The sequence below is a fragment of the Phoxinus phoxinus genome, assembly GCF_949152265.1.
Source record: "Phoxinus phoxinus genome assembly, chromosome: 5".
In the NCBI taxonomy this organism is placed as follows: Eukaryota; Metazoa; Chordata; class Actinopteri; order Cypriniformes; family Leuciscidae; genus Phoxinus; species Phoxinus phoxinus.
Genome location: NC_136880.1, coordinates 41,047,073 through 41,070,482, shown reverse-complemented (window position 1 = coordinate 41,070,482; position 23,410 = coordinate 41,047,073). Strand labels below are relative to the sequence as shown.

Genomic DNA, 23,410 nt, shown 5'->3' with positions numbered 1-23,410 from the left:
GATATAAAGAAATAATTTGACTTTGAATGCAACACAGCTGAGTTTCATTCATAGGTCTGCGATAAGGACCAGCACCTGTAATTCACATAATAAAAATTGGTTTAATACACCTTAATATGATATAAAAAATTGATGGTGTGATCAAATCGGATGCCGAAATGCTTTTATTCAAAATGAATAATTTATTTACAAATGATTTACAGTTGTTCATGAAAGTTACCTGTCCTGGTAATAGGGTTGGGAATTAAAAAATTGCAGTGATATTTTATTTTATTACAATTTCTGCACCTGAGCTTTGTTCAGTTGTACTGATTTGTCCAATACTAATTTGTTCATTCGTTCTTATTTTAATACTGTTTACTTGTCTTTAATAATGCTTGATATTTATATTAGTTAGTCCAGTTGTTTTGGCTGTGGTATTTTCAAAACAGGAAAATATTAGTGTTCTTTAGACTGCAGATTTTTCATAAAATGTTTTGCCAAAAGACACAGAATAAATATATTTGATATGCTTGACTAAATGTTTTTTACCTTACTGGAATGAATCGAAACTGGCCAATTCAAACGAAGTGAAGATGCACATTTTGTCAATCTACCTGGTCCTCTTTACATTGTCTAACGTCGCTCTTGTTGTCTTTCAGACCGCTCTGCGGAGGAGAGGCAGTAGAGAAACTTTCAAAGATAAGAAGTCTTTAACTCAGGTGTGTACAAACAAACACAGAGATCAATTCACAGGCCTTGTATAGTAACTCAACACAACACAAATCTAAACTTAAAAAAAAAAAAAACAGCCCTATAAATTTTTTTTGAAAATATTTTGCCCCTTAAAAAGCATTTATTTATATATTTTATATATGTATCTATTTGATTTATTCAATAAAGCACAATTTGTACCTGTTTATTGCTACTATAAGATCCATTATTGAATTCAATGCTCAAGTATCAAAAATTGTTCAAGCTAACAATATTTGTTAATGGAAATAAAATAATATTAGATGGAGAAAACTTTTATTTAAATTTTTTTAAATAAAATAAGTTTGTTGATTTACTAAATTACATAAACTGAAATAAAAATGAATTAAAGTTAAATGTGACCCTTGATCACAAAACCAGTCACATGACGCACGGGTATATTTGTGGCAATAGCCAACAATACATTGTATGGGTCAAAATTATCGATTTTTCATTTATGCCAAAAATCATTAGGATATTAAGTAAAGATCATGATCCATGGAAATATTTTGTAAATTTCCTACCGTAAATATATATAACATTTATTTTTGTGAGTGAATGCAGCACAATCGTGAACATAAATGCTCAACTTTAAAGGAGATTTTCTCAATGTTTTGATTTTTTTGTTCCCTCAGATTCCAGATTTTCTAATAGTTGTATCTCGACCAAATATTGTCCTATCCTAACAAACCATACATCAATGGAAAGCTTATTTATTCAGCTTTCATGTGATGTATAAATCTCAATTTCAGAAAATTGACCTATGTGACTGGTTTTGTGGTCCAGGGTCACAAATAGTTAAATTTCGAAATGATTGGTATTGCCTTGTACATTCACATATTTCTTACTTTTCAGGAGGACAGTGCAGATCTGCGCTGCCAGCTACAGTTTGCCAAGGAGGAATCGGCCCTTATGCGTAAAAAGATGGCAAAAATTGGCCGTGAGAAGGATGAACTGGAACAGGAATTGCAGAAGTATATATCAGTATACGGCGATGTGGACAGCCCTTTGTCCCTGGCGGAGGTGTCCGGTGGAGGACCTCACACCACCCGGGAAGCCGAGTTACGGTTACGGCTCAAACTGGTTGAAGAGGAAGCCAACATCCTTGGGAGGAAGATTGTAGAGCTGGAGGTTGAGAACCGTGGCCTCAGGGCGGAAAACGAAGACCTACGCTGCCAATATGAGAGGGATTGCTTTGGGCGCGAACCCTTCTCAAGTGTCCCTACCTCACCGTATGGTGCCGATGCCCTGGAATCTGCAAGCGAATTGCGACGGCACTTGCAGTTTGTTGAAGAGGAGGCAGAGCTCCTGCGTCGCTCCATTTCTGAGATTGAGGACCACAACAAACAATTGACATCCGAGCTCAACCGCTTCAAATTCGGGCCTAGCCAAGCCGATCGTGAGTCCGAAGGAGCTGAGGGTGGAAGTGCTGGTGCAATCAAAACTGGTAACGGAGGAGGTAATGGTTTTTCGGGAGCAGGGAGTGGCGCCACACTCCAGGAGGAGCTGAAAGCCGCAAGACTCCAGGTCAACGAGCTAAGTGGGAAGGTCATGAAGCTTCAGTACGAGAACCGGGTGCTAATCTCGAATATGCAGCGCTGTGACCTGGCAGCACACTTGGGAATGCGCACCGGTAGCCCTGATGTGGATAGTGATCCCGGGCGAAGGGAAACTGATGAGGATGAGACTGCCACGCTTCTGCTGCTCCATCCTAAACGTGAGGGTCCTGTTGGCGGTGAGAGCGACTCTGATGACTTGTTTGAGAAGACGGCCACCTCTGGATTCGCCAGTGGCGAGAAACCCTCAGATACTGGTGAGTTGGGAGTGGTCGAGTTGGCCCAGCGGAGACGGGAAGACCGAGAGACGCTCAACAACGTCAGGCGTGAAGCCGAACGGCTTGGAAAAACAGTGGACCGGCTCATCACGGATACGGACAGTCTGATCCACGAAGGTAGTCTGGTTGTCCTGGGAGGGGATCTTCTTGTGGAGGGTTCAGAGTTCAGGGGCGATGGAGACTCTGCTGAATCGAAACCCGACTCTCAGGTGCTGGATTCGGTCAACACCCGCATGAGGGCTTTCCGTACAGAACTCCAGCAATTCATGGACAAAGTGGACCACCTAGGGGAGGGTCTACGGGATCGTGTCGATGACCTTTCCCCCATGCCCAACCTCACTGAATCTAGCAGCTTCCTTTCCACTGTTACCTCCATGTCAAGAGACTCGCCCATCGGCACACTGGGAAGGGATCTGGTGACCGACTTCCAGGTAGGATGGATATGTGTAACCCGACCCTTCATCTTTATTCAGTGTTTGCAATCACATGACATGGCAATTTCCTATTTCCTTTGCTGCTTCCTCATTTGAAAGTCCCTTTTTGAGAATGCATACACCTTTATATTGATTCTGCATCTTCATCTCCATATACCGCCAGTCTTGAAAGTCCTGAATGCACCACAAAGGAAGCTATTTAACTAACTTTGGCTGGCATGATTCATGTTAAATGTTAAGGCATAGTTCACCCAAGACTGAAAATTCTGTCATCATTTACGCCTCATAATTTTCTTTGTTCTGCAAAACACTAAAGATGATATTTTAAAACATACTATGAAAGTCAATAGGACCTACATTTTTCGAGCTCTAAAAAAGACGTAAAGGTAGTGTCAAATTACTGAATATATTTCGACTGGTATATTCTAAATCCTTCTAAAAGGTTCTAATTCTAAAGGTTCTAATCCATTCTAAAAAGGTTTGTGTCACTGTATTCGATGTAGTCTATGTATACATGAGTTGACCAATGTTTTAAAGTCAACAAAGGCATATTTGTATCATGCTAAGTGATAGCCGTTGAGTCATATAGACACCTTTATGTCTTTCTTTGCAGCTTGAAAATTTACAAAGTTGCATTGACTAAAAAAATCTTAAAATATCATCTACTGTGTCCAGAAGAAAGAAAATTATACAATTCTGGAATGACATGAGGGTGCGTAAATAATGATGGATGAACTATTCCTTTATAACTCTATAGGTCAAGCTTTGCTTTGGATGCATCAATTGAATGTAGACAGTAGACGTAAACATTTCCTTCACTGGTAACACTACTACCTATTGCTAAAGTTTAATTTCATCAAGCTACGACTGCAGGCATCCATGCAAAATCCTGAATAAGTTGTCTCTGTTTTCTTACCCATGACTAAACTCATCAAGGGAAATGGAAAGAATTGCTTGATATGTGGAGCTGTAGGCAGAGTATTTGACTTGTAAAGCTGGTTATCCAGTTGCCTTGTTTTATATCAGTGATACTTCTGATCATTTGTTATAAGTTATGTGTAAAAAAAGATCTATGTGAAAGATTAATGTGAGCAGAGTAATGTTCTGATAGACCTGCTCTGAGATTAATGAGACGGTAAAACAGCAGGAGACACAAAAGAAGACAGAGTTCATGAGATGTTTGTGACGGGTGCTTTTTTAAATTCACTTTAAGATTAATAACCTCAACATAACATACAGCCTAAATCTAGGCAGTTGAATAGGGGTGTAATGGTTCTCGGTACATAATCAAACCGTACTGTTCTCCACACACTTAAACTGCGGTTAATCTCAAATCTGTCGACGCATATATACCAGTATTAGGGATTGTTGAAAATAACAATGCGTAAAACAGACAGATAGAGTTCGGCTAATGTATGTTTCAGTCAATGGATACACATTCTGGCTTCCCAATACGTGACAACAGCAATGATTACAAAAACGCGGACAAAACAGTCACTCTGTTTAAACTTTGTTCGTATGCTCGAATATGACCAGTCATTTATGCCGCCATCACCCGGGTGTTGATCGCGCACAAGAACAACACACGTTGCAATCGTTGTTTAAACTAAGCTCACTTGCACGTGTTTTAAAGGGGTGGTAAAGTATGATTTGACTTTTCTAACTGTAGTTAGTGTGTAATGTTGCTGTTTGATCATAAACAACATCTGCAAAGTTACAACGCTCAAAGTTCAAAGCAAAGGAAGATATTTGCTTTTAAAGAAAAGGACTACAACAAACGGCTGGTAGGAACTACACGACATTCCTCCCGGGTTAGTGACATCACCAACCCTAAAATTTACATAAACCCCGCCTCCAGGAACACACAGTCCATGTTGAGAAGAGGAAGAGTTGTTGTAGTCGAGCACATTTGTGAGTCAGCTCAAACTTTAGCATCCATCTGGAAAGTCACTCTGTGTGCATCTCACAACAGTTCCTATACGAGCGATTTATAGATTATCATGACAGAATATGCTAATTGAAGAGTTAACTCCACATCAGCAACAAATTCATCAACTAACCATTCAGAGACGTCCTGTTGCTTCTACATGTTGTCACTTCTTCTCGAGTCTCTCCATCTTTGTCTGACTCCGTTTTAACATTAAAGGCAGAACAGTTTCTGTCATTTTAGTGTGTGTGTGTGAGGTAATCGCAGCTGCTAACATACACTAGCTCTTGAAACCCCGCCCTCTGCAGCAGCTCATTTGCATTTAAAGGGCCAGGCACAAAACGGTGTGTTTTTGCAAACCCTCAAAAAGTGACAACTTTAACATGCTATATAAAAATATATGTGGGGTTTTTTGTGCTTAAACTTCACACACACACTTTAGGGACATCAGAGATTTATTTTACATCTTGTGAAAATGCCATTTTACCACCCCTTTAAGACTTGCTAATTTAAACATTCAAAAGCAAGAAGACACAAATGGGAACTTGGCGTGCTGTGAGAAGATGTGTGCACTTATCCAGAGCGTGCACGCGCAAATATTGAGTTCTCTTTCAAGTCATCACAAAAATGATGTCCCGTCTTAGTGAGTATCCTAGCAAACATTGTCAGTAAAGTCTTAAGTGAACGTAAACAGTTGAGAAAGACAAAGCATGTGTATTGGATCAGTGCATTGTCTTAAAGTGACAGCAGCCTATTATTCCTGCTGTCTGTTTTTAATGTTAATCAAACAACAAAAGACAAGGAAATCACTCACTGCTCTTGACTATATAACTTTTGTAACTTTAATAAGGACTAATCTTTCATTTATACAGTGAAATATCCAATGTTATTTTACATTTGATTACTTTGAAAATGACTGTTAGATACCTGAAAACCTGTATATTTGCTCTATTATATTTATTTGTGCTTTTGCTTGGAGTTAGATTGGTTCTTATTTTCTTTATTTATATTTGACAGAAGCCCCTTTTCCCCCTAAACATAGCAGATACCAAACCTTACTGAAACCCTGACCCTAAAACCGTGATACATACAGAACCGTGAGCAATTTGAATCGTTACACCCCTACAGTTGAACAGGTCTGCCAGACGCCTAGACCAACACTCGTTCACCAGCATTAACACTTTATTACCTGTGCTATTTTTATGTAAATTAATTGTCTGCATGCATGGACTACCCAGATGACCTGCTGTATTTGCCTAAATGTGCACAATGCAATCTGCGTGGAATAGTATATCCCACAATGCAATGCACATTTCCTTTACCCACACATGACTGAGTGCCACCCGGCTCAGCCAAGATGCCTGTACCTCTCCTTTCCTATAGCAGTAACCCCCCCATGAACACCTGCATCTGTTCCTGCCCTCTCTTCATACCCACAATCACAGTTTGCAGGGTCCAAAATGTACCGTGCCAATAGCAGGAGAATGAGAATGCCATAAATATCCCTTACAGCTGTATTTTTTTTCTTCTTTTCTTTTTGTGTGTGTCTATAATGATTAAATTATTCTGCTTTTTTTTCATGCATATTTATTTGTCACAAATAGCACAATCATTGTGTGATTTGCAGCATATTATACTATATGAACACAAGTGCATTAAAAGCTTGAGCGCTGGGCCAGAGCACGTACTTGCATTTTTCAGTGCATCGATGCATGAAGTTGATCTTGCGTCGATATAAGCTAATACATGAATGCAAGAACACCCGCTGTCCAAATGATCACAGTCTAAAGTCTGTTTCTGGCCTTAAAGGGATAGTTCACTTTAAAATGAAAATTGTGTCATCATTTACTCACCCTCAAGTTGTTTCAAACCTGTATGAATTTCTTTCTTCTGCTGAACACAAAGGAAGATATTTTGAAGATTGTCAGTAACCAAACAGTTAACTGGTCCCAAAAATATATATACTATGGAAGTCAATGGGACCAGTTAACTGTTTGGTTACTGACAATCTTCAAAATATCTTCCTTTGTGTTCAGCAGAAGAAAGAAATTCATACAGGTTTGAAACAATTTGAGGGTGAGTAAATGATGACACAATTTTCATTTTAAAGTGAACTATCCCTTTAAACTTCACTTCTGACAGAAATATACATTATATCTGGATATACATTGTTTTAATATCCTCATGTTTTTCATGTGTTATCATGTCGCACTTCTTAATAAGGATATCGTATGCACGATAAATCGGCCACCATATCGGTATTGGCCGATATATGATCACTTTAATGTTATCGGCTCGATAAGAACATTTTACCGATATATAAAAAAGCATAAACAATGGATCATTTCCTTCAGCTGAGACACTTCAGATGCGCACTGTTCACAATGTTGTTTTTGAATTGTTTGAAATATGATTGGAATCACTTTCCAATTGAATATATATATATATATATATATATATATATATATATATGTATATATATAGGCCTATATATAATATATATAACGTGCGCAGGGCAAGTCTTTCATATAGGCTACATAAAATTAAAATGGGAACATTATAATTCTGTGCTTAGGACATGGCTTTTAATTATGAGAGTTTTGTTTTTGTAATCAGGCTCTCAAAAATGATTTAAAAAAAAATGTGGATTTAGATTTATCGGCCAATATATCGGTTATCGGCTTTAAAATATAAAGAATTATCGGTTATCGGTATCGGCCCAAAATGTTCATATCGGTGCATCCCTGATTAAATTAATCTTATTTTTATTTTTATTTATTGGCACTTGTCAATTTTGGACCCTGTTGATGTGGCATGATGCATACTAACATCAGTTAAAATAGCAGTAAAACATGTTTTTCCATCACCTGGGTACTGGTCTTGTGCAAATCTAGTAGTTTTATTTGCACAGTTAATGCTGATGCAACATATGTGGAGCATGCAGTCATAAATATAAGATATGGCAGATAAGAAGTGCTTACTCTGCGTTTTGTGTTGTTTTGGGAATAACCTCCAGAGGCTCCGTATGAATTGTAAACCTTAGACTCTGAATACACTGAATGTCTGTGTGTCTGTATATGTATCTGACTTACTCATTCTCAGGACTAATGCTGCTGATCTCTCTTGTCTCAGTGAATGAGTTTCACAAGCTCAAAGTGTTAGTTCACCCAAAAATGAAAATGATGTCAGTAATTACTCTCCCTCATGTTGTTCCAACCCCGTAAGACTTTCGTTCATCTTCAGAACACAAATTAAGATATTTTTGATAAAATATGAGAGCTGTCTCACTCCTCCATAGGCTGCTAGGTAAAAAAAAGTTAGTAAAGACATCGTTAAAATAGTCCAAGTGACTAAAGTCGTTATTTTTGTGTGTTTTTTGCGCACAAAAAGTATTCTCGTCGCTTGATAAACTTAAGGTTGAGCCACTGTAGTCACTGATCTTTTTACTAACTTTTCTGGGCCGGCAAGTTACAATTACAATTGACCATTCGCAAAGACCCGCCCCCCTTAGTTACTGTCGCTATGTCTGACAAGCTACGCCACTCTCACACACACCATGTTCTCACGCAGAGAAAAATACATTGCGGAGCAGAGAGGAGACTGACAACACGCCGACAGACCAGCTTACTTTTCGGTTACTTTAGTAATTAAACATATTAAACAAAGTCTCACCTTTCAAAATTTTTTTTTTTTTTTAAAGAAATTGAAACAATTAATACCGTTTTGTGGCTCTTTAATGTGTCGTGACAGATCGCTGTAGAGCATCAGTTAAAGCTGCTCGTGAACCGATCATCTCTTCCTTCTAGTTCATTTATACCATCAAATAAACATGAATGAACATCAGAAGGAATGTTGTTTTAACCGCGGAAAGACGTCAGTACACTCCGCTTCTCAAGTTCAAATCCTCCCATGTTAATCTACTAACTCTCCTGACTGCTTTGTCTGACAAAATGGCGGATGGCGAAGTATGATTGGTCAGATCACCTGTCAATCAAGCTCTCTGCGAAGGGTCAATTGAAGCCTATGGAGGAGTGAGACAGCGCTCAGATTTAATCAAAAGTATCTTAATTTGTGTTCCGAAGATGAACGAAAGTCTTACGGGGTTGGAACAACATGAGGGAGAGTAATTACTGACAGAATTAACATTTTTGGGTGAACTAACCCTTTAAGTTGAATATATGCTAAATTGTCTTAGTAAGCTGACTTCCTTACAACTGCTTGTGGCTTTTTTTCCTGCTTTGAAACTGCTTTATGATAACATGAGTCAATTTTCCAACAAATAACCTTTTCTTTAAAACTTCGGGTTTGACGTCTATTGATATTTTTGAGTTTCTGAATGAGATTCCAATCAGAATTCCAACATTTTCCTATTGCTCCACTCCGATTGGTTAATTCACTTATTTGGCTCATGTTCATTGGTGGAACCCATCGGTTCTTTGCTTTGGGTCACGTGTCACTTCAATCCAACAGTAGCACTCTTCATCAAGCATGAAATCACCTGTTCATCTCACACCTATGAAGGAGTTCAGGACAGCACACCTGAGAACGCTCCTATAGGATGTGTATGTAAAAGCTTCAGCTGCTTCCATCGCATGGCTGAGCTTCGCTGTGAGCAACATGCTGCCGTCATGCCAAATTCAAGCCCGTCAAAACCCTACACCCGCCCTGGAGCTGTTTGTTATGCCTCATCCAAAAGCCTGCAGCGTTATTCTGCTAGTGCTCATCAGGAGTTATAATCAAACAACACACCAATGCCAGTTATATAGCATAATATAATACGTTTGTATGGATTATCAACTATAAAATAGTTGTATATACAACTTTAAAATCTTACTGTCTGGGGATTCTAATTGTTAATACCCAAGTAAAACTTTAATTTTAATTTCTGTTGTATATATATGGTTCTCGAATGGCTTTGCTTTCAAGATGTGGACTTTACACTGACCATCATGTGACCCAACACAGTACCATGTACCGGTGAAACTGGAAAAATTAGAATATGGTGCAAAAGTTAATTTATTTCAGTAATTCAACTCAAAAGGTGAAACTAATATATTATATAGACTCATTACATGCAAAGTGAGATATTTCAAGCCTTTATTTGTTATAATTTTGATGATTATGGCTTACAGCTTATGAAAACCCCAAATTCAAAATTAGAATATTGTGAAAAGGTTTTCATAAGCTCATAATCATCAAAATTATAACAAATAAAGGCTTGAAATATCTCACTTTGCATGTAATGAGTCTATATAATATATTAGTTTCACCTTTTAAAGTTGAATTACTGAAATAAATGAACTTTTGCACCAAATTTTGCACTGTATATCAAAAGATAAATATTAAAAGAATAATTATAATTATTTCTATGTAACTAATAACTATATAGTGTTTTTTATTTTATTTTTTTATCAGCTTAATATTAGTAAAGCTAATAAGTAGAATAATCATTTTTAGAAATGTATTTGCTTATATATATATATATAGTTAAATAATTCATATTTTTATTTGTATTATTATATTAATAGTTATATTTTACAGTCGTATTAGTAAAAGCCCCCCCATAAGGTCTCGTCGTCAGTGTGAGGGTTTGAGGATCGGGGCTTTGACGGAGGCTCGGATGTGTCACGGCACCACTAGCGTTTAGTCCCCGCTGTCACTGCACATTTTGGGTTATTGGTTGTAAGACTCATGTATCCCCATCGCATGCGCTTCATAACCAGTGTTTTTTGCATTCTTTTTTTCCCCTTGGCCCTTCCCCTCTTCTCTCCTCGTCCCCCATCCCGTTCCCAGATGTTCCAGCCCATGATTCTGTTCCTCCTCATTCTCGTCCTCTTCTCGTCTCTCTCCTACGCCATCATCTTTAAGTTGGTCTTTCTTTTTGCGCTTTTCTTTGTCTTGTAGCCTCTCTCTCTTTTTTTTTTCTTTTTTTTATATTTATTTTTATTTGAATCATTACTATTTAATTCATAATCATTTTTGGACGTTACAAACAATGTGTGTCACCCTTTCTTGCATTTCACACTTTAAAGGTAGGGTAGGTCAGAATTGTCTAAAACAAATGTGTATTCAAATTTGTTTAAACTGTCTTTATATACCAATACATAATTAAAATGCAAGTACTCTGAAATAGAGAGTATAAAAAACTGAGTGACTCTAGTGTATTTAATCTTCAATAAACACAGCTCATTAATTCCATTCACTCCCTCCTAAAAACGGGTGCGCGACTGCGTGCACGTGGGCAGAGCCAGTAATAGCGGCGGTAGTCATGGCGACGGAGAGTGACAGTCGCGCAAGCCAATCACTTGTTTCGTCCCGGTAGGAATTAATGAGCTGTGTTTTTTAAAGATTAAATACACTATAGTCACTCAATTTTTATACTCTCTTTTTCAAAGTATTTACATTTTAATTATGTATTGGTATATAAAGACAGTTTAAGCCAATTTGAAAAAAAGTTCTTTAAACAATTCTTACCTACCCAACCTTTAAGTTTTTGCTTAAACCCACCTTCAGTATCCCCCCCCCCCACTCTTTCTCGTCTCGTGTGTGTGGATTCTGTTTGTCGTTCACCGATCCCCATGCACCTCCCTCTGTCTCCTGTCCTCCTCTCCCTCCTTCACTCACTCGCAGGAGTGGTGTCTAGACCGGCAGACTGGCACGGATGGGTCAGCCACAGCCAGGGGAACCCCTGGACTCAGTAGATACGCCAGAACACACAGTTTCAGACCCGAGGTCAGTGCCTCGCTCATCTGCCTCTGAACTTAAAGACCAGATACGTTTCCAAGTGTCCTTGCAGTGCCTCTGTGGACTTGAAACACCTCACAGTGCAATGAGCTGAACATGCTATATATAGGGGTATTGCAGATTCACTTTCTGTACAGCCTTGGTTATCTCTGGATGAAAATACAGCCGTTGGAACAATAATATGGGGAGATATTTTCAAGAAAAGTTACTTTCCTACATGCATTTTTTTTTTCTCGGAATGACATTCCTTGAACATTGCGCAAATTGAATATTATGAAAATCCCTTTATTTAGATTTAAATTGTTTTATATAATCGGTATGTCTTCTGCATGCACACATTTAACATGTGTAATAATAGGCAGAAAAATTGACAATAATATTATTTTATTAAACCAAAATGTATGTAATTGTTATTAATTTAATTGGCGTTCATTAATTTAATGAATTGAAAATAAATATTGATGTCAATATTATTAAAATGACTTATATATATATACCGATGACTGATTTTTATTTTTATTTCAATGAATATACAATATTTTAATTTGAAAATGTTTTTATAAAAAAAAAATTAAAAAAAATGGGATTTTCTGGTACTAAATTATATTTATGGAGTAGTTATAATCCATTTAATCACTTTTTGAGCATTGACCTAAAAAATGTATTTCTGAGTTAAACGGTCATAAATCTTGAATGCTTGGAGCAAAGACTTCTCTTTTTAAAAAGACACTTGGCAGATTATTGCTGAAGTGATTTTAAAGTTAACTTAAAAAATTTATAGAAGTTTAAGTTTATGAAAAATATACAAAAATATATATTTTAAATTTTTGCATGAAATATTTATTTTCCAAAACTCGTTTAACTCTAAAACTGCGAGAAAGTCAAAGCCATAAATCTAAACAAGTGTTCTAAATGTTTGGTTAATATAAAAAAATAAAAAGCTTTCAGTAAGATTTTAGTTTGGGCGCAGTACCAAACGCTTCCACTAGATAAAATTTGTTTGCCATTAATTTCCAATGCGCTCCTTTTTGACTATCAAGTGTGACTATTTTTGAATCATGCCCATGCTTTGTGTGTGTTTCACACAGCAAGTCCCAAAACCTTTACCAAGTTTTGCATCATTTCGATGAAGTAAAAAATTCTAAATTGACAGAAGAGCACCAAGTGATAAAAGCAGAGGTTTTCCTATTTCAAATATGACCATAGCACATGAAAAGCCACAGCTGGCAAAGCTATCCAGAGATAACCAAGGCTTTAATCTCCCTTTTTTAACATTAAAACAGTCCAGTGAGAGATGTTTTGGTCCAGTACGAGTGCTGGAGTGCCTTTCCTTGTGAAAACGTGCAGGACGGATCCAAACCGAGGAAGTGTTCACACACTGGTTGTACAGTGAAGTCTGAAACAAGAATGACCTCAATGTGGTCGATCTTAAAAATCTGAACCACAAGGGTTTAGTGTCCGCCATGAAGTATTTATGAATATGGCTGCAGATTTCAAAATAAACGTTTTATTAGCTTTGAAATGGACATGACTGTACTGGTGTTTGAGCACAAAAGAACCAGTGTGTGAACATTGTGTCTCTCCGTCAGACAAATCTCCCACCAGAACTACTAATGTGTCTCTAGATCCGTTTCAAAACCTTGTGTGTGTGTGTTTGCTGTGCCTAAACAAAACTGCAAAATTGCGCCCGTTCTAAGATAACTTTCTTTATGGCAAATGCAATCCCACAATGCATTAAATATATAATTATTATATTATGCATTAAATATTTGAACTTAATGATATAATAGCAGATTAAAATTGACTATATTTGGTATATTTATGCTTATTTGCAAAAAATTTGGTTAACTTGATGCCCATGTTACGGAAGCCCTGAACCGCAACGTAAAAAAAATATATATATATATATATATATATATATATATATATATGTAAAAAATATATATATACTGTATACATGTAAAAAAAAAAAAAAGTGAAAAAAAAAATTTGTGACAATTTTTTTTTCTAGCATTTCGAGATTAAAGTCTAAATATTTCGAGATTTAAGTCGTAATATTTCGAGAATAAAGTCATAATATTTCGAGATTAAAGTCAATGCACACACACGCAACTTCTATGGAACTGTATTCTCGAAATATTTCGACTTTAATCTCGAAATATTTAGACTTTAATCTCGAAATGCTAGAAAAAAATTGGCACAATTTTTGACATTTTAAAAAAAGTCAAGATTATTATTTTTTTCCGTTGCGGTTCAGGGCTTCCGTACCATGTAGTGTTTTCCAGTCCCTTATGATAATATTTATGATGTTTTCTATGAAGGCAGCTCACTAGGTTTTGAAACTGAGTGTGTATTAGAGGGAAAGGAAAGCCTATGAGACATTTCAGAATGAAGAGCAATTCTTCCCAGCTTGCATATCTTTATTTAATGAAATAAACCCTTAATGCAATCAAACTGAATGGAAGAGAGCCAGTTGTCATAAAATATCACTTCCAATTATTTTATACCAGGTTATTAGACTAAACACAGCATCGCTGATTAATCTGATGCAACTAAATGAAACATAGACAGCCGAGAGCAGTTCGTTCACTTGAATCATTTAACTCACACCATTGTGATTCTTTTGGTTTCTTCTCACTCCACTCGCAACCACTGCTGTTTGTTTACAATCACACTGGTTTGTCATGAACTACGACACTCACCATCCTCTCACGCATGCAGGAGCTTTCACGTTTCTGTTCGATCTGTGACTGAAACAAACGGCTGGATGTGTGTTAATCATGTCATTGGGTAATATGTATTTGCTTTTAATGTGTTGTATGTCTATATGGTTGTCTAAGCTTCAGTTTATGATCTGCTGCTCAAAGTGAACTCTACAGGCTAACCAAAACCACTGACGTGTATTTAGCAGCTTGCAATATGCAACATTTCACATTTATCACGCTCCCTTCAAGTCCTCCTGGAAGTTAAAGGGATAGTTCACTTTGAAATTAAATGTTGGTATGTTTTAGCTTACCTGAAGTGCATCCAAGATGTAGGTGTCTTTGTCTCCGCAGTAGTTTCAATTTTGATATTTTTAGGTCAAACCGTTCTTGTCTGTCAGTCATATAATGCAGGTATATAGGCACTGTCTCCAAAAGCATGCAGAGAAAAGTCCAAATTACACAATTCCCCATCATAAGTACACATTGATGGCCTAAGACACGAAACGAGCGGTTTGTGTGAGAAAACAAACAGTATTTGTATCATTTTTACCTCTTTTACACAACCACGTCCAAGTGATCTGAGGTAGCGCGCGCTTCCTGGTGTGTGACGCGTGCGCGCGTTCTGGCTTAGTCTGCGGACTAATGCATACATATGTATAAATACTGTTCGTTTTCTCACACAAACCGCTCGTTTCGTGTCTTAGGCCATCAATGTGTACTTACGATGGGAAATTGTGTAATTGGGACTTCTCTGTGACCATAGACCTGCATTATATGACTGACAGACAAGAACGGTTTGACCTAAAAATATCAAAATGGAAACTACTGCGGAGACAAAGACACCTGCATCTTGGATGCACTTCAGGTAAGCTAAAACATACCAAAATTTAATTTCAAAGTGAACTATCCCTTTAAGTCTTATGTAGTTTTTTAGTCATTTGACTGGAACAAATGGACGCAGGTAATTTTATATACAGTATGTGACCCTGGACCACAAAACCAGTCACATGACGCACGGGTATATCTGTGGCAATATCCAACAATACATTGTATGGGTCAAAATTATACATTTTTCTTTTATGCCAAAAATCATTAGGATATTAAGATCATGTTCCATGAAGATATTTAGTTAACTTCCTACCGTAAATATATAAAACATGTATTTTTGTGAGTGAATGCAGCACAATCGTGAACATAAATGCACAACTTTAAAGGAGATTTTCTCAATATTTAGATTTTTTTGCATCCTCAGATTCCAGATTTTAGCCAAAATATCCCATCCTACCAAACCACACATCAATGGACCGCTTTTTCGGTCAGCTTTCATGTGATGTATAAATCTCAATTTTAAAAACTTTCCCCATAAGACTGGTTTTGTGGTCCAGGGTCTCAATTTTCTCACTTTTCCTCATCTACTCACAAAGCGGAAAAAAACTAAGACAAACTAAAAGTACAAAAGATGTGCATTAGTTATGCAACTTGATTTTGCTTTCAGCTACCAGTGTAATCAGCATGTAACAATCCACCTTTTTTACTTCAGGCTGTGTTATCTTAAATGCACAAGGGGTTCTTTTGAAACATTGACCAAATTAACAATAACCAACTATAACATTTGACAAACAGTATCTTCTGTCTACTAGCATGAAAGGAAAACACTCACCAAACAAATACACTATTACAGCTCACAGAATAAAGCTTTATATTTTCACACATTCAAATGACCCACACAACCCCCCAATAGTTCAATGTCCTTTCTCTTTCAGTCCCGAAATTCACCTAAAAGTCCAAACTAAATGACGGATATTCTGTCCTTTATCCTGATGGCTGCGAGAGAGTGAATAATCCAAGGCCGATGCCGGTCAATTGTCCCATAACATAGCAAACAAAAATAGTAATCCACAAAAGAAAAGAAACCAGTACGCGATCGTTGGTTTGCAGTTATACCACGCACATAATAAAACAAACAAACAAAACAAATCGGTCTCACCAAACTCCGGTGAATTAGTCCAGCCAGCCACCTGGGAAGGTTATTTAGTCACGTCCTCAATTTGGTGACGCACCCGTATTCCACTCATTACAAACGGCGTTTAGGTCCCATAGTCTGTTTTCCCAGTTGGAATGCCTTCTTTCTCTCTCCCACCCAAGAGAAAACAGTTTACCAATGCTAGTAGCATGCGGCAGCAGACCTGAGTACGGGCGCCACTACCTCTGGTTTCACACACCTGGTTTCCTACAGACCGCCCCCTATAGATATAAGTTTGCGTGTGCGGTGATAAACGTATCGGCCGACCAGTGGCCTAATACCAAACACCCTTCATATACCATTACACACAGTGGAATTAAACATGAAAAAAAATGATACATATAAATAAGTACATATACATATCACTCAGACATTATATGAAACCTACAGACCTATATGCCTCAATGAAGTACTTAAACTCCTTGCCGAATTTTAAGAAACATACCTAAACTAATGTGGCAGTGTCACAGTCCCCCCCCCCCCAGCCAGAGGTACCGGAGGCTGAACTCCCAAAGTAGGGCTTCACGTTAACCACATTAACGGTATCAATCTTTCCATTTTGATCTTTCCACTGTATTTGGTAGTTGACAGGGCCTAATTTTCTCACCACCATCACTGGCCCCGACCATTTAGGCGCAAGCTTGGATGAGAAATTCTCGGATGCTTTTGAGAGTGGGTGAGTGCGGACCCAGACCAAGTCTCCCGGCAGGAGTTGTGCACCTCTCCTTCGGGCATTATAATACTTGGCTTGTCTGGCCTGACATCCCCCAACCCTCCTCTTAACTACCTCAAACATTAACTTTTGTCTCTCCAGAATCGTGTACGGAGGTTGATGGGGAGAGGGTGATGCCCCAATCAATCTCTCGAGTGGCCCTTTCAGAGATCTTCCAAGTGCCAACTCTGCAGGGGTTTGACCTGTGGTCTCGTGATATGCGGCATTAATGGCAAAGCGGAACTCCCTGACCCACTGATCCCAATTCTTGTGTTGGTTCCCTACATAGGAGGCGATCATCGTTTTGATAGTCCGGTTGGAACGTTCAGTGAGGTTGGCTTGGGGGTGATAACTGGTGGTAAACTTCTGTATCACTCCCCAGGACTTACAGAGGTTAGCCATCTCATGTCCAGTGAACTGAGGCCCCCTATCTGAGACTAACTCATGCGGAACCCCGAACCGAGTGAAGATCTCTTCTCTTAGGATGGTCACAATGCGGTGGGCTTTGCTGTCTTTTAAGGGGAACATCTCCACCCACTTCGTAAAGTAATCCACGATCACAAGAAGAAAGGTATTACCCTTTTTGCTGCGGGGAAATGGCCCCATAAGATCCATTCCCAGCTTTTCCCAGGCATCTTCGACGGGGGTTGGCTGCATGAACCCTGCAGGCTGACGATTTTCAGGCTTGTAAGCCTGGCAGATGTTGCAGACCTTGACATGATTCCAGACATCCTTTCGGACAGAGGGCCACCAGGCCACCTCAAGGACCTTCAGAAGGGTTTTTAATCTGCCCAAATGCCCACTCAGAGGATGGTCATGAAAGTAAGCAAGGAAAACAGGCACAAGACTCTTGGGTACCACCAGTTGGAACTTGTCCCCCCCCTCTCTCATTGGTGAGCGACGGTACAGGAGACCTTGCAACATTGTAAACTCTATCCTTTCCAACCTACTGTTCGTAGTAGACTCTTTGGCCAAATCAATGACCTCTGTATCCTGTTCCTGAGCATCCCTTATTTCCGACAGCGAAGTGGGCAGATCTGTTGGACCGGGGGAAATATTCACAGCCACACAGGCTGCTGCTGAAGTTGGAGGAGTCACTGCTCTAGACAGAGCACCTGGAACGATGTTATGCAGGCCCCTTCTGTACTGGACTTTAAACTGGAACTGTTGCAGCCGCAGGATCCAGCGTGTTAGCCGAGATGAAGTCTTTGGACAATTGAAGGCCCAAGTCAAGGCAGCATGGTCTGTATACACAATGAACTCCGTACCTTCAAGGAAGTGCCTCCATTTTTCAATTGCCCATACAACCGCAAGACATTCTTTCTCGGATGTAGAGTAATTGCACTCCGCTCCACGCAACCCCCTGGAAGCATAGGCTATCACCTTCTCCCCCTCCCCAGTACACTGGACCAGCACTGCTCCCAGACCCACATCGCTTGCATCCGTATGAACCTCAAACGACAGTGTGTAATCAGGCTGTATCAAGATAGGAGCATTCACCAGTGCCTCTTTCAGCTGGTCAAAGCTCCGCTGACAGTCCTCTGACCAGATCCACTCTACATCTTTCCTCTTCAGGCGGTTAAGTGGGGCTGCCATGTCTGCAAAGTGATTTATGAATTTGTGGTACCACCCCACTAGGCCTAGGAAACGCTGCAAAGATTTAATGTTGGTGGGAATCGGATAGGAAGTCACCGCCAAGGTCTTTTCTGGATCTACCTGAACACCTTTCTCTGATACCACATGGCCCAAGAATTTCAACTCCCGTCGGAAAAATAAACATTTTTTTAGGTTGAGGGTCAATTTGGCCTCATGGAGCTTTTCCATGACGGCGTTCACATCTTTGAGATGTTGTTCGGGGGTGGCCGAAAACACGATTACATCATCTATGTAAACACAGCATATTTTCCCCCTCAGCTCTCCCAGGACCTTCTCCATCAACCTTTGAAACGTGGCTCCAGCATTTTTTAGTCCGAACGGCATACACTTGAATTGATAGAGCCCCACTGGAGTTATGACGGCCGTCTTGGCTTTACTCTCTTCAGACACTGCAACCTGCCAATAGCCTGATTTCAAATCCAAAGTGCTGAAAAAAGCTGCCCCATGCATGGACTCAAGAAGGTCATGTATAAGAGGCATGGGGTAGGCATCTGGATGGGTCTTGGCATTAAGGCGTCGAAAATCAACACAAAACCTTATTGACCCATCAGGCTTGGTGACTAAAACCACTGGAGCGCCCCAGGCAGACTGGGAGGGTTCAATAATGCCATCCTTGAGCATCTGGTCTATATGGTCTACAATAATCTGATGCTTAAAAGGGGATACACGATAGGCTTTGCAGCGGACAGGAACCTCATCCACTGCAAAGATCTTGTGTTCTTCCACTGAGGTCTTCCCCAGTTTCCCTGAACACACCTCAGGCCAAGCCTGCAGCAGTTGTTGAATCTCCGGAGGCTGATCAGGAAAAGGCAAAGCTACCACTCCTGGTGAAGAACATGAAATCAAAGCGCTCCCTGAAGGAATAGCTACATAAAGACTGGCCTTAGGCTGATTATCAGTGACTTGACACCCCATATTCTCATTAAGCGGTGCCAGGAATGGATGAAACGTATAACCCCTGGGACCCTTCACCCCATACGTTTGGTCCCCCATATGGATGATGGTAGAGGTCTTACAGAGGAAATCCAAACCAAGAATAATGGGAAATGCCAGATTGTCATCAGCCAGAATGTACGTCTCCAGAGCCCACATCATTTCGTGCCAGCAATAGAGAAGATGTGCTTTTCCCATGGCACCGTACGTCTTCCCATTAGCAAGTGCAAAGCTTTGGTCCCCACTTGCCTTCAGCTGTTCACCCTGTCGAGCCACCTCCATCCACATACTTTCACGCATGAGAGAAAAAGTGCATCCCGTGTCCAATACAGCAGAGTAATTCTTTCCCCTCACTGTTACTGGAACATGTAGAAGAGCCAACGGAGTTTTTTTTTCATACTGAACTACAGTCACCATATCTGCAGGTTTTTTGTAGCTACCCTTCTCATGGGTTTTCTTTGAGGTCTTTTCCTTAGCCTTCTGTTGGTCCACTTTGCCCCAATACTCCTTTGACGAGGTGCAGTCTTTTTCTACCAACGTTCCCACTTGAACAAGCTGGTCAACCGTAGTGATGGTTCCTCTAAGACAGCCAGCAATTCTGGGATTACAGTTGTTTAGTATCTTCCTTACCAACTCTGCCTCAGTGATTTCAGGCTTCCACCGGATACAAAGAGCACGATAATCATAAGCGAAATCCCTCAAACACTGTTCGGGCAGCTGCACCATGTCTCGCAGTTTTTCTTCTACCTCCGAGAGGTAATCAGGAGGCAGGAAAGCAGCCTGGAAAGCCTCCTTGAATTCTGGCCAGTTGTGAACTTTGTTCTTCGCCACAGACCACCAACTATGTGCTGGTCCCTTAAGAACACCAGAAAGTGCGCCTAATAGTTCTGCAACTGTTAATGGCCGAACAGCAAGATATGTTTCACATTGCTCCACAAAGTTTAGAATGTCAGACACTTCCCTGGACCCACTAAAAGAAGGGAACTCCATATGAACGGCAGGCTTAGAAAAAACAACAGGCACAGAGGCTGCGACCTGGCTATCAAGGTCAATCAAAGGGGTAGGTAGACTGGTGCTGGAGGAGAAAGGCTGTCGTTGCTGCTGAACACTAGACCTAGCGAATGATGTCTTGAACTGGGCCCCAGCAGTGATAGGGGCTGGTTGACCTTGCTGAAGTTGTCCAGTAAGAGAAACAGAAGGCTGGGCATCATTAGCAAAATCAGTCCGCATATTAGGAGAGGTAATAGAAGTAAAAGGAGATGGAAAGGTGTTGCCTGTAGGCCCCCCAGCATGGGTACCTACACTAAGAGGAAAATAGCTTTGAGAGACGTCACCAGTGGATGTTTGAGCCATAGGTAAACCATGAGGAGCTTGAACTGCAGTGAAGCGATTATATGAAGGATGGCTAGTAGTTCCAGAGGCTTTCCCAGGCTTGGAGACAGGCAAAAGGCTGACACTCTTCAGCCGTTGAATTTCTGTCTTCCATTTTTCATCACGCCGACGTAAACAGTCCACTAACGTTTCTTCAAACTGCTTAAGTGTCGATATCATGCTTTGTTCAAGAGCCACAAGACTCCGGTCAACATAGCTTCTAATGCTCTCTTCTCTGTTGAAAGCACTAGCGGCAGAATCTCTAAAATCTTTTTCAAGGTTATCTAATCTCTCCGTGACTGAACTTAAGTCAGTGGTAATGGACATGAGAGCAGGCAGTGCGAGGTACGATGTGTTACCCTCATCCCCAGTGCTTTGTTCACTCTCCTCTGTCGGTGATATATAAAGAGAACTAATCAGTGAGGTAATTTCCCCCACAGGATTTCTCCTAGTGACCCAAACATCTCCTTTAGGTTTATTGAGCTGCTCACCAAGCTCATCGACAGAGGTAGGAGTAGAGGCCCTGGTACTAAGCTCATTTCTAACTACATCCTCCTCTAGGGAATCATCAAGATTTACAAGTTGTGTCACCCTCATTTCATCCATGACTATTCAGTTTTATAATCAGTAATTTTCCCAAAGATTTTTTTTTTTTTTTTTTTTTACAGTGCAAAACAAATCAAGATGTATACCTGATAACTGGTTATTTACAGCAGTGATCTTAATTCAGAATACAAATGCCGCCCATGTTACATGCAAACTTATTACCAAAATGATCAATCACAAATTATATTCCTCCCCGTACGGGCCACCATCTGTAACAATCCACCTTTTTTACTTCAGGCTGTGTTATCTTAAATGCACAAGGGGTTCTTTTGAAACATTGACCAAATTAACAATAACCAACTATAACATTTGACAAACAGTATCTTCTGTCTACTAGCATGAAAGGAAAACACTCACCAAACAAATACACTATTACAGCTCACAGAATAAAGCTTTATATTTTCACACATTCAAATGACCCACACAACCCCCCAATAGTTCAATGTCCTTTCTCTTTCAGTCCCGAAATTCACCTAAAAGTCCAAACTAAATGACGGATATTCTGTCCTTTATCCTGATGGCTGCGAGAGAGTGAATAATCCAAGGCCGATGCCGGTCAATTGTCCCATAACATAGCAAACAAAAATAGTAATCCACAAAAGAAAAGAAACCAGTACGCGATCGTTGGTTTGCAGTTATACCACGCACATAATAAAACAAACAAACAAAACAAATCGGTCTCACCAAACTCCGGTGAATTAGTCCAGCCAGCCACCTGGGAAGGTTATTTAGTCACGTCCTCAATTTGGTGACGCACCCGTATTCCACTCATTACAAACGGCGTTTAGGTCCCATAGTCTGTTTTCCCAGTTGGAATGCCTTCTTTCTCTCTCCCACCCAAGAGAAAACAGTTTACCAATGCTAGTAGCATGCGGCAGCAGACCTGAGTACGGGCGCCACTACCTCTGGTTTCACACACCTGGTTTCCTACAGACCGCCCCCTATAGATATAAGTTTGCGTGTGCGGTGATAAACGTATCGGCCGACCAGTGGCCTAATACCAAACACCCTTCATATACCATTACACACAGTGGAATTAAACATGAAAAAAAATGATACATATAAATAAGTACATATACATATCACTCAGACATTATATGAAACCTACAGACCTATATGCCTCAATGAAGTACTTAAACTCCTTGCCGAATTTTAAGAAACATACCTAAACTAATGTGGCAGTGTCACAAGCACTTTCCCTCTAAAACCAGCGAAGTCTGTCCAATACCAGTTATCTTCTGCTGTGATATCTTCACTGACTCTCCCTCAGAGTTCAGGGCTCAGACACACAGGCGTTTCTGGTCATTATGAGCTGGTGTTGCGGTTCCCATGCGCTCACTCATTAATGCAGTGACTTGAAGGCAGCATATGCTTATTTTACATTAGATTTATGCATATGAATCTTCACTCTTACAATTAAAGGGGTCATGACATGGATATTTTATTTATTTTAATATGTTCCTTGAGGTTTACTTATAACGTTAATAAAGTTTGTTTGTGCACAAAAAAATATACATATATATATTTTTTTTAACCTTCTTTCTGAGCCTCTGTCGAAATTATAAATTTTTATGCAGCGGCTCCTTTAAGACTTGTCAATAAACGTCCAGTGTTATGATTAACGTCATTGCATTGGAAGCGGTATCAACACGTATTGCATTATTATCCATATAAAACCGTCATTTGGCAAATGCAATCCCACAATGCGTTAAATATATAATTATTCGATTATG

At 39.6% G+C, this 23,410-nt stretch overlaps 1 protein-coding gene across 4 annotated transcripts in view; it reads left to right on the top strand.

Annotated features, from left to right (window-relative positions):
• mtcl1 (microtubule crosslinking factor 1) overlaps positions 1–23,410 on the top strand; it is a 102,794-nt gene that overhangs the window by 43,139 nt on the left and 36,245 nt on the right. For 2 of the 4 annotated variants that reach the window (XM_079612854.1, XM_079612857.1), the window contains exons 4-6: positions 642–701; positions 1,588–2,997; positions 11,558–11,659. In XM_079612854.1, coding sequence (XP_079468980.1) covers positions 642–701; positions 1,588–2,997; positions 11,558–11,659 — 1,572 coding nt within the window. The remainder of the gene's footprint in view (positions 1–641; positions 702–1,587; positions 2,998–11,557; positions 11,660–23,410) is intronic. The other 2 variants (XM_079612856.1, XM_079612855.1) reach the window with 1 other exon arrangement.